The following is a 12,524-nucleotide window of genomic DNA, read 5'->3' as shown; positions in this document are numbered from 1 at the left end:
TAAGAGCACCAGCTATGTAGCTGAAACATTGTATTTCACCCTGTCTGTTCTTCCTTTTCTAGCCAAACAGTACTATTCGAAAAACATCTCTAAAAATTTTCTTTTCATTTTAATAACTTCTCTAGGAGAAAAATCTTGTACATTTTTCCTTGTTTTGGCCAGAAAAGGAAGTCATCTGGATTCTTCATTTGAAATGAATGAGTAGCATTTTTGTAATGTTTTTGTTCTATATGTAATGACAGGTCCACAGAGTCCCTGTGAGAGAACAGACCTTCGCATGGCCATCGTTGCTGATCACCTGGGACTGAGCTGGACAGGTTAAGACTCACTTTGCCCCACATGACTGACAAATTTAGAGTTAACATTTTACTTGCCATACATTAATTGTTTACTTTCTAAACCTAAAATATTTAAATAGGAAGCAAATTATAATTTGATCGCTAATAATCAATGGCAAATAGTCCTCAAAAAACCATGCAACATATGCCCTCTTGTGCCTGTGCTTGGTATTGCAGTGCAGAACTGTATTAATTTTTTAAATAAAGAATTTTTAATTTAAATTCACTTAAATTCAGAATTCTTTACATGTATAACACACTGTGAAAGACACGCTGTATTTCCCCAAATTTCTGATTTAGATTTTAAAATGTAGAAATGTTTTTTAAATGCATTTTTTTATTTAATTGTCTTTACATCTGTCTTCATTTACTAGCTGACTGCGCAGAGATGATGCTAGTTAATACATGATGTTTTTTTCTGTTTTATAGAACTGGCTCGAGAGATGAATTTTTCTGTCGATGAGATAAACCATATCCGCACAGAGAACCCAAACTCTCTCACAGCCCAGAGCTTCATGCTCCTTAAGAAGTGGGTCAGTCGTGATGGGAAAAACGCAACAAGTGAGAGTCATTTTCTATCCATCTTACTTTTTTTATAAATATCTTTCTTTTTCTTTATTACATATACTCTGAAGTTATAATATCTACCTAAAGCAAATAAATGTAAGTCACTTTTATTCATGTTATCTTAGCGGATGCACTGACGGCTGTCCTGACAAAAGTGAACCGGATGGATATTGTGACTCTGCTGGAAGGGCCCATATTTGACTATGGTAACATTTCAGGCACCAGAAGTTTTGCAGATGATAGCGCTGTGTGCCAGGAAAAGGCGGATGGTAAAGTTTAGCCCCATCTAGCTGACCCCCCCCACCCCCTCTTCTCATTCCTTTTTTATTGTCACCTTTGTTTTTTCCTCTACAACCTCCCTGTGTAGTTTGCCAAAGAATTAATCACAGATGGGCCACCAATAATTACTATTTTGAACTTGAAGCCCCAGTGAGATTTATAGAAGCCACATTTATAGAAGATTAGGTCAGAAGCCCCAATCATACACAGTCTTATTAATCACTCTCTATTCTCTTATTTTAAAGACTTTCTGTATTCAAACACTCTTCGTTTCTCTTACCCTTTTCCCTTCCTCCCAACACCATATGCATGGACCTGGTTTGAACATGCATGTATATGGTCATGTGACGTGAAGCAATCACAGCATGATGCTTTGCCTCAACAAGTGCAGTTACACATGTTCACATTTCACTTTTGGTTTTAATGAAGACCCTGCAGTATATTACCAGTGGGACATGAAACAAACACTGTTCTGCCATGAAATGAATTAATTGATTAAAAGGTCAAGCAAAATGCATGATATTATCAGCTGTATCCTGATGAATCTCTTTTGATATTAGTTGGTAGAAGTGTTACAGGCCAGCTGTTGTTTTACATAGTGGACCAGAGCGCATGGCCTCAGCTGAAAGACTCAGCTGTCCTCTGCCTCTCAAGCTGTCGATCTGCTTCCTCCTCCATCTATCCTTCTCTCCTCTCCTCCCCTGCACTGGAGCAAGGGATAAAAAGAGAGAGGGGGAAAAAGAAGAGAAAGAATGAGATCATCCTTCTTTCCATAGTCTCCTCCTCCTTACAGTTTCCTGTGCCTCCCTCTGTCAGATGCAAAGTGAATTGTCCTCTCCTCTCCTCCAGTACAATCCCTCATTTCCCCTCCCAGACCCTAGATCCTTATTCATCTCATTAATACAGCCATTGTCTTGTCGTTATAACTTGCATGTTCTTTTGCGTTTGTGTGTATGTGTGTGTTTGTATGTGTGTGTGTGTGTTTCTCCCCAATACTCCACCTCAACACCTCATACAACTGCATCCTGATCTGGGCCAAGACTCACTATCCAGTTATCTATCGTCATCTGCTCCTCTCAAGTCTTCCTTCTCTCTCTCCTTTTCCTGCACTCAGCCTGTCATCTCCTATTTCCACATGTAGAATTTGTCTTTCTCCCTCACCCTGCCCTTCTTCTCTTCCTTCCTCTTTCTCTACCTATGCATCGTGTTGCCTGAGTCCTGCCTCCTTCTCCCCACCCCTCACACCGTTGCCCCCTTACGCTTGCTGTCATTGTCCCTGCATGCCTCCAGGACTGCCTCTCATCACTCCATCCCTCTGTCTCAACTCCTCTACTATTGAGTTCTTCATCTGAACAGACATCATTAGCCTCATTTTTATTTCACCAGATTTTGAGTCTCCCCATACTAGTAGCAGCACACATTTCAACTATGATTGTAAAATTAAGACTGCTTCTTATTTGCACTTGTGCAACATTTGTAATGATGTCTATCTAACCAGCTAAAGTAACCCTTTAGATTAGACAGCACTATTCACTATAAACTAGGTGCATATTACTAGCATATTGGTTGTTTATTAGATCATATAAACACATATTAATACCTTATTTTGCATGACCATGTTCTAGATTCCCGAACCCTACCCAATACCTAAACATAACGACTACAACAACTGCCTTACTAACAATCAATAATAAGTAATTAGGAGTTTACTGTAGGAAAACTCAGTGAATATGTGCTCCCAAATGTAAAGTGTTATGCCACTTTATTATTATAGACTCAAATGTTAACTGTAATGTACTGTAGCACTTTAGTTTTTTAAGTCAAAGTTAGACATGAACACACACAGCTCTTTGACTATGGGGACATCACGCATAGATATACACTACTGTTTAAATGTTTGGGGTTGGTAAGAACTTTTAATGTTTTTGAAAGAAGTCTTTTATGCTCACCAAGGCTGCATTATTTGATCAAAAATACAGTAATATTGTGAAATATTCTATTATTCCTGTGATGGCAAAGCTGAATTTACACCTGCAATAACTCCAGTCTCCAGCATCATTCATTGATGAATTGTCTATTTTGATCAATTTAATGCATACTTGCAGAACAAATGCATTCATTTCTTTTGAAAAAGTCATACTGACCCCAAACTTTTCATATGTATTGTACATGCTATCACAATCTCTCTGTTTTTGTAAATCTGAATCTGTCCCATTGTCATTGTGTATTAACTGTGTGTTTGTTGGTCTGTATGTCTGCTGAATCTCTAGGAAATACTGTCAAATACTGTGCTTCTGTTCTTCAGGGTGGGATTAAGTGATTGTCTGCGTCTGTGTTTAAAAAAAAATTGTTTACCCAGAAATTAAATTGGCATTTACTCATCCTCATGTTATTTCAAATAACTAAACAAATAATACACTAACGAAATACAGGTTTGAAACTACTTGAGGGTGAGTAAACTTTTATGACAGAACTTACATTTTGGGGTAAACTGTTCCTTTATGCATGTTTATGTGTGTGCTTGTTTGTGTGTGATTGTAATTGTGTCCTGTCATGTCCATCCATTTGTGTGTGTATCATCTCACCCAGGTTTCCAAAACATCCTGGCTCAACTGCAGTCAACTACCAACCCCACCCCCGCCACACCCCCTATCTGCCCCTTTATGTCTGATGGCATCGAACCCATCTTAGATCTGCCACTTGACCCTCCCCCATATTGCCCCTCCTGGGGACTAGAGCGGTACAATGAGGACGAGTCTGTCAGAATCACCCCAACCAGACCCTGCGACCTGCCCCTGTCCAAACCTGTAAACCAGCATCACACACTCTCTGAAACAACTGCCGAAATACACACACACATACTCTCCCCTGATTCTCTGCTCCCTTCAGACAACCCCAAACTCACAACACAACTCTCAGCTATCACATGTGAACCAGACTCACACCTAACCCCTGAGCATTCTCCCCTAGACCAAGAAGAACTTCCTCGAAACCCCTCTGTTTGCTCTGTATCACTCCAGTCTGTCCCAAAAACAGACCCACCCACAATCAGGATCGAACAGGACCACCTTATACAGGGGAACCAGTGGTCTCTACAAAAGGAACTGAAAGAAGAAAATGAGGAGAATAAGTCTTTTCACTCCCAACAGAAAACATCTCCTCCGGTGGAACAGACAAACCTAACACACAAGGAAAAAGAAGAGGGTCCCTCATCATCATTACTACCATCACCGTTAAAAGAACCAAACGTTAACATGAGGGGACAGGAGAGAGTGATTCTGAAAGAGGTCAAAGATCATGATGAGTGCCCTTTGCGACCCTGGGCAGAGGTCCTGAGGGAGTCTGGCTCAGGAGGAGAGGAGGAGGAGGAGGAGGAGGAGGAGGAAGTCGAGAAAACACAGGAGCGACCAGAGGTGTCAGGAGGCCACGGCAGAGAGAGGGAGAGGGAAGTGAATGAGGAGATGACTAAGGAGAAAGTGAGAGAGGTAGCGAGAGGTGTTGAACAAATTGAGTCTGAGTTGTGCTTGCTCTCCACAGGCTGGCTCACTGAGACGTCGAACATAGAGCCACCCGCTTCAGGGCGGAGTCACGGGTCAGACTACATGGACCGACAGGAAAACAGGTACTGTACATAGTTACAATTATTACAGTATGTTGGTTAATATTAGTATACATAGTTAATAGTGTTGTCAAAAGACCCAGTACTTCGGTACCAAGTCGGTACTAAAAAAATAAAATGTCACGGTACCAGGTTTCTTTTTACATAAAGGCATTGTGTCAGAAATATTACTATGATTTAGTAGAATGTATGTGATACTGCTACTACTGTTACAAATCCCCTTTATTTACAAAAAAATTAAATGTTTAAATTTCATTAATTAAAAGACAAATTAAATTTGGTTGAAACTTGTTTACTGTTTTTCATAATTATATTACTTGTAGAAAAACTTTAAACACATTTGTAAATAAGTATAAAGAATGGCATTGGTTTTATTTTTAGTTATAAAAAGTACAGTTTTATTTTTTATTAGCATATTTTTGTTTTTTGCTTTGGTACCGAAATTGGTACCGAGAACCGTGGATTTTCACTGGTATCGGTACCGAATACTGACATTTTGGTACCATGACAACACTAATAGTTAATATTAATTAAAATTTGGACTTTTAATGATTAATTAATTATTAAAATAATTTTGGTCTATTTATCTCTGAATTTTTTAAATATGTGAATCACATTTTGTCTTAAATTATTAAGCAGCACAGCTGTTTTCAACATTGAAAATAATAATAGTTTCTTGAGCACCAGTTTTGCATATAAGAATGTTTTCTAAAGGATCATGTGACACTGAATCACATTTCACAATATTGCTGTGTTTTACAGTATTTTTGATCAAATTAATTCCAGTCAGCATAAAAGTCAGCGCCAGCATACTTTAGAATTTTGTATACACCGTTGTCCAAATTTTGGGGTCAGTAAGTGTTTTTAATGTTAGAAGTCTCTTATAACACCATTGCGTTGCGGGTGTCCCAAGTTCGAGGACCTTTCCCAATCCCACCCACTGCTCTCTCCCACTTCACTTCCTGTCTACTCTATACTATCTTATATTAATAAAGGCAACATTATACAGGTTTGCTAGAATGCATGGTTTTGTTTTTAATACATTCTTACCTAGCATCATTTCAGTATACTTGTTCCTAACTAGATAAATGGTTACATTTCAACCTCTTGCAGTCAAGAGAACTCCAGTGACTCCATGACATCATCATCAAGAGTGGATTCAGGAAAACCTCGACAAAATGGCGAACACTCCGATACTATGCCCCGCAGCTCAGCGTCTCAGGAATCAGCCAATGGTGTGAAGGCAGGTGTGGGCAAGCAAGAAGGAGCTCTGATCGCTGAGCACAAAGTCCAGGTGAGATAATCACTAGAATACCAGCATAAAATAACTGATTAGATAATGCTGCTACTTCCAGTTTAAAATCATAACATGACACTCTTAGCTTTTTTCAGTGAAATCATTTGCATCCTTACACAGTTTACTTACCCCAGAGGAAGAAAACACTGATGACCATTTACATTAATTAAATGAGAGAACTGAAATCAAACACATTTTAAGAAGTATGTCATATGCATCCATTAGCAGCGGTTATCATCAGAGACCGGCCTGGACGAAGAGCGTACCATCACCACCAAAGTGTTTCGTAGACGTCTCATTCTCAAGGTATCTGCCTGCTAAACTGCAGGGTGGTCAGGTTAAGATCCGATTTTGGTCCGAATCTGATTTTGGTGTCGCTGGTGAACTGAATCTAAATCATTCAATAAGTAACACAGTTTTTACTTCACTTGTTGCTGTGTACTGTTTCCAGTTTCTTGTGCTTACAGGTGCTTGGTTTGGGGTTATTATGCATTGCTTGTGTGATAGATACACGTGCACATAGAGGAGTGTGTCACTACTAATGTTTGTGTGATTTCTGAAGGTGGTGGTGATGATGGGTATAAAGGCATGTTGGCTCATAATTAAAGTTCCAGCTTTGCTTGCAGGTTCACATGACTGATCTGGGTGTGTGGAAATGCGCTTGTAGGTGTGGTGTGCTGCCATTCAAGGCGTCCTGGATCAGTTGTGTTTGCATATTGAACTAAGTGCTGTCTTGCTTTAGGGAGAGGAGGCACGCAACATTCCTGGCGAGACAGTTTCAGAGCAACAGTTTATTGATGAAGATGGAAACATCATCACCAGAAAAGTAACTCCATTGTTTCCTTTGTTTTCTCTTTCTCTTACTCTTTTTTTTCTCTTTCTGATTTTCCAACATATTTTACTTCCTTAGGTTGCTTGTAGTTTTGTAGCTTTGCCATTTTAGAGCTGATTTAGAGACAAAGATTGAATACAACACATTTTCTTGCAGCTCAGTCCTCCACTACCTTAACTGATTCTTCCCAGTCTTTCCTAACATCTCTTTAAGTTCCCATGACAAGCATTCATGGTGACCTTTGACCTTCGGTACCCATCTACAGGTCATTCGAAAGGTGATTTGCCGTGTGGACACTCCCACTCCTGAAAACCAGGGCTTGGGGTGTGGCATGGGGTCACCGGGAGACCATGCCACCCTGGGGAAGAGCCAGGTCCCCCTGGTACCTGATATCCAAAGCCATCTCGCTACACATGCTGAGGTTTGCACAGTCTGTGTGGAGTTTTTCATCTTTTCTTAAACTTATATTCGATTATATATTGGAAAATGGATCCAATGTTTGGCCAATAAAATGCTCACTACAATAAGAACATCCCTCTCCCATGATTTTTTAGAAATATTGAAATTAAATATTTAAAATACTGTTCAAATGTTTGGGGTAAGTACAATTTTTTTTAAAATGTTTTTGAAAGACATCTCTTTCCAAGCCTGCATTTATTTGATCAGTAACGCAGTAATATTTTTAAATATTATAATTTTGAATAACTGTTTTCTATTTTAATATATTATAAAATCTAATTTATTTCTGATGGCAATCAATGTTGAAAACAGTTGTGCTGCTTAATATGGTTGTGGAAACTGTTCTACTTTGTTTTTTAGGATGTTTTGATTAAAACAAAGTTCAAAAGAGTTATTAAGAGTAATTAATTCTTACCAAATAAAACTATTTATTTTCTTTAAAAAATGTACTAACCCAAAACCTTTGAACTGTAGTATATCCTATTATCAAACAATACTGTTGTAGACAGTAGTACAGTTTTGGATACCTGAAATCCTCATTGTATCCGCACAGACTGGAGACCAGAACTACCTAATGTTGTTGTTGTGAATTTCTGAGTTTATTAAAATTCTTAAATGATTTATAAATAAAAATAATATTTAGTAAGACATTACGTATCACATAGTTATCTTTTCTGTTCATACAGAGGCTAATGTATATAATTCTTCAGCTGTCTTTCCTCTAACCTTCAACTTGTCTTCTCTTTTTTTCCTCCCCTTTTATCCTTTTTTGTCTTCCTTCCAGCTTCTGTGCCTCCCCTACAGCAACCAATAACATGAAACTGTACTGAACTACTTGAACTGTTGAATATTAACTTCCTGTCACTGGTTATTAACAGGCTGTCATACAATGATGTGTCTGGCTATTTTCAGGGTGATGTGTTGATTCTAAACAAAAGAAAAGAAAAGCAAATCTGTAAATCAGATTGTTCTTTCTCTTTATGTGTAAACAGGGAGAAGTTTCCAAGGTGAGGAAGAAGGAAGAAAAGCGTTCGGAAAGAAAACATTATTCATAAATGTGGCTTCATGACTAGACAGGTACAGCACTTCAAATAGCTTTCTGTTTATTATTGTTATTATTTATATTAATAATTATTCTCTGTGCATTATTCGAAGGTCACAAATTTTACGGAAGGTTTTATTTTATTATTTCAAATAAATGCTATTCTAATGCTAAACTAACTTTCTGTCTCATCAAAGAATGATATTAGATTGATTTCTGAAGGATCTTGTGACACTGAAGACTGGAGTAATGATGTTGAAAATTCAGCTTTGCCATCACAGGAATAAATTACATTTAAAAAAATGCATTACTATAGAGAACAGTTATTTTTAATTGTAACAGTATTTCACAATATTACTGAAGTATTAATCAAATAATGCAGCCTTGGTGAACATACGACACCCACATTTTTACGATTACTTTCTTATATGGTCTGTTTTGTGTCTCTCAAGGTTTGCAGGTATATTTTCGATCTGTTTCCTGAGCGGCAGGGCCACAAGAGCTGAAAAGAGATATTTGGCCTGGAAAGACATCTTCAGCTTCCACTCTGAAACGCATGGTCTTCAAAGAGACTTTGACCTATCTGCTTGCGCATGAGCATGCATCACACTGCTGACACACTTCCTGTTCCAAGGGGGTCTCGATGAATTCTATTTCCTGAAATGGGTCCCGGTGAATTCTACTTCCTCTCTGTGTTGGGTCCTATGTAATTCTACGTACTCTTTCTGGGGAACCTATGAGATTACACTTCATTCTTCTTGATGGTTAATACCTGCGCTGACCCGGATCATCAGGAATTCAGAAACTGTTTTGTGTGCCATGAATATCAGATGAATAAATGCGAGGGGTATATTCAAAAGACCCCTTAAACTCCAAACCGTATACTCACACAAATTTCCCTATGACCAAAGATGGCACAAAAGCTCTTTTTCGTGTTTTAGGGGGGAAAAAAACAATAGATGCTGTTGAACCACACCTTACATTCGCCTTACACGTTACCGTGGACCCATGACGTCAGGAGGAGGATCCCTGTGTTTTAATTTTTCTGAATTTATAAAACTAAAATAAACGATGTGGTTGACTTTTCTGTACATAAATCACAATATGTAAAAAATAAGATAAAATTTAGTAGTTAGGTTTAGCGAGAGCACCGCAAACATAGACTTTACAAGTGCTTTCAAGATTTTAAAGACAGTGAAACTTCACATGCTCTTGTATAATTGATTACTATAGCAGGTATGTTTGTATATGAGAAAAGTTGGTTCGGTTTTCAGGGGACGTTTCCTTAAAATCCTCTGCGAATTTCAACGATTCCCAAAATGGGAATTTATCAAATTCTGTGAAGAAGTCATACAGAGGACTAATATTTTGATGCATGCAGTTCACCTTATTTTAAGAACCTTTTTTCTAAGTTTGCAAAACACTGTATTTAAAGAGACAAATAAGAAAATACTTTTTCTTGTGTACACATACAACTCTTAACATGTCTCAAGTTTTATATTCCAAAATGTCACCCTACAAACATCCAACGCGTAGAAATGGTTAAGTGTGACAAGCTCTAACCAGAATGCTTCCTTAGAAGTTCAGTGTAGTGTCTGTTATCTTTCATATGGAAGACATTGTCTGCCAATGTTAGCCTGAGCGCTCCAAGTAAGATGTGTTCAGAATGTATATGCTAGTAAATCAGCATCTCTGTTCAACTATCACTGTATCATGTGTATTGGCTGTACAATGTAGAGGTCTGTATTCATCATAAGAATGTCTTCATTTTTTCTTTCTTTTTGATCGCTGAGGTTTTAAAAGAAAATTCTGGCATTTTGTTTTAGGTTAAGTGAACATTTAACATTTTCATCTGGAGTCACACGTAACTCATACGGGATGTCTTTAGACCTTTATTACTTGTAGATTTAATAGCTTATGTATTAAAAATGACACACACTGGATGGTCATTATAATTTTAAGTATTACAAGAAATCGTTTCCACTTTCGGAATTGTGTGATATATTTTAGAGTCAATGTGTTGCAGTGTTCTGCATCGGTTTTGATAATATAGAATTTTTCTTTAGCAATTAATTTCTGTTTGTTTGTTTGGTTGGTTTTCCTCCAATAGTCTTTTTAGCTTGTGGTGTGTACAGTATGGTGTGAAAAATCCTTTAGTGTGCTGAATTTTGCTATGGCAATGAGATGAGACCTAGGAAACTAGGTTGTGATGGGGTGTGGTTCTGCTTCCCTGTTACATGTCAATCAAACTGTGGGAGGGGCCTGACATGGTCCAGTCAGTTGATTTTGTTTAATATAATATGTTTTCACCTGAGCAAAATTTTTGATGTACAATTCTTACAATGAGTGAAGCCATTTAAATGCAACTATAATAGCACTTTGGTTATTGGAGGTCTTCTCTTTTAGAAACTAGCAGCTATGATGCCACCATAATGTTGTAAATGTCTTACAAAAATCTGATTTAAAAATAAAATAAATGCATTGATTTTGCAAACCTATTATATTTTATTCACAGTTATTTCAGTGTGTTTATAATATGTTCTTTTTTCAGATGCATAACATCATTTCAGTGTATTATATAATACTATAAGGTGTCATGAAATATAATTATTTATAATCAAATTTGAATTTGGCTGGCGAGATATTTTACACTATTTATGTAGCACTATAACAACTATGTTTATTGCTGGATTCCTAGTCTTAGCATTGAGAAAATGCCCTAATTATTTAATTTCTCTTTTAATGGACTACATACAGTATATGCTTCCTTTGTAGAATGAATTAAGCTGCTCACTGTTTTTGGAAATTTGTGAAAAAAAGGTTTTGCATTTCTCTTGTAGTGCCTCAAATAGATGCTATGTTCTTTACAAACATTGCTTATTATAACATTACCGAAAAAAAGAACCATGAAAACCTGCTGAGCAACCAGCCATGATTTATCTGTGACATGCTTTGGCTATGTATGAAACACATTACAAGTGATAATGGTCACACCTTTTTATTGCACTATATAGAAATATAATATCTCTGTCTCTAAGAGTTACCTTGCACACTGAGTTTATTGAAGACATTATATATATATATATATATATTGTTTCTTTTTTCCTGTGTGTCATTAGGAAAGGTGTCACAGTGCAGAACATGTCTCCAAATTGTATTTGGACGTTTACAAATTTCACTTCATTGCATTTGATAACAAAATATCTAGAAAAAATAAACTAGACAACAGATATGGTTTATCCCATAAACTGGGCCCATGTTGACTGTCCAAATACTATATTAATTTTGACGGGTATAGCTATTGTTTTATCATTCAATATCTAACAAATGAATTTATGTTAAAAGTTTTGCACTACGAGTGTGCTTGTTTTATTTTTTTACATAAATGTACTTGGTTTAATATTTTGCTATATTGAGCAATGACATTTGTACATTTGTGTCAGGTTAATTGTCAGAATATTTTTCAGGGTAACTGTATAATACAAACATTACTATATATGTTGTATGGGGATGGCCTATAAATCAAATGAAGCATACGGATAAAAACATTACCTGAACATGCAATCATCACACATATTTAAAATGATTAAGAACTGATGGACATTGTTGAACTCTTCAGTTAATTGGTTTAGTTATGTTGGGTGTGATTTCTACCTCATGACGATCCATTGAGAAAACTGCTTGAAATTTGTTGTAATACACGCAGAAAAAAATGTAACAAACTTTATAGAGTCTCTTAGTTTAAAAAAGGGGGCATGAATTGGTTGAGTGAATTATTCAAACATTCACCTATAACAGGGGTCACCAGACATGATTCTGGAGGGCTAGTGTCCTGCAGAGTTGTCTAAAACAAACCCGCCTGGAAGTTGATAAGCTGGTTCAGCAGTTTAATTAGGGTTTGAGCTAAAACTGCAGGTCACTGGCACTCCAGGACCGAGTCTGGTGACCCCCGATATAAAACAAACAAGACTTGTCATCAGCTGAACGAATCATCTAACCCTTTTGAACAAATCCTTAAGTGTTCAAAAGATTCGAGTCACTTGGATGGATAAAAAAAAATCCCAAACGCACTGTCCTGTCCACCACATGAC

The 12,524-nt window shown here is 37.1% G+C and overlaps 1 protein-coding gene across 34 annotated transcripts in view; it reads left to right on the top strand.

The window, feature by feature from the left end:
- Positions 1 to 10,931, top strand: part of ank3a (ankyrin 3a) — an 81,355-nt gene extending 70,424 nt beyond the window's left edge. For 29 of the 34 annotated variants that reach the window (XM_026285672.1, XM_026285690.1, XM_026285674.1 and 26 more), the window contains 10 exons: positions 243 to 317; positions 768 to 899; positions 1,031 to 1,174; positions 3,774 to 4,806; positions 5,917 to 6,097; positions 6,326 to 6,406; positions 6,843 to 6,926; positions 7,198 to 7,353; positions 8,384 to 8,468; positions 8,886 to 10,931. In XM_026285672.1, coding sequence (XP_026141457.1) covers positions 243 to 317; positions 768 to 899; positions 1,031 to 1,174; positions 3,774 to 4,806; positions 5,917 to 6,097; positions 6,326 to 6,406; positions 6,843 to 6,926; positions 7,198 to 7,353; positions 8,384 to 8,446 — 1,949 coding nt within the window. In that variant the 3' untranslated portion in view covers positions 8,447 to 8,468; positions 8,886 to 10,931. The remainder of the gene's footprint in view (positions 1 to 242; positions 318 to 767; positions 900 to 1,030; positions 1,175 to 3,773; positions 4,807 to 5,916; positions 6,098 to 6,325; positions 6,407 to 6,842; positions 6,927 to 7,197; positions 7,354 to 8,383; positions 8,469 to 8,885) is intronic. The other 5 variants (XM_026285704.1, XM_026285696.1, XM_026285697.1 and 2 more) reach the window with 4 other exon arrangements.
- Positions 10,932 to 12,524: the final 1,593 nt, after the last annotated feature.

The sequence above is a fragment of the Carassius auratus genome, chromosome 17 (assembly GCF_003368295.1).
Source record: "Carassius auratus strain Wakin chromosome 17, ASM336829v1, whole genome shotgun sequence".
NCBI lineage: Eukaryota > Metazoa > Chordata > Actinopteri > Cypriniformes > Cyprinidae > Carassius > Carassius auratus.
This window is presented reverse-complemented; position numbering and strand designations above follow the sequence as displayed.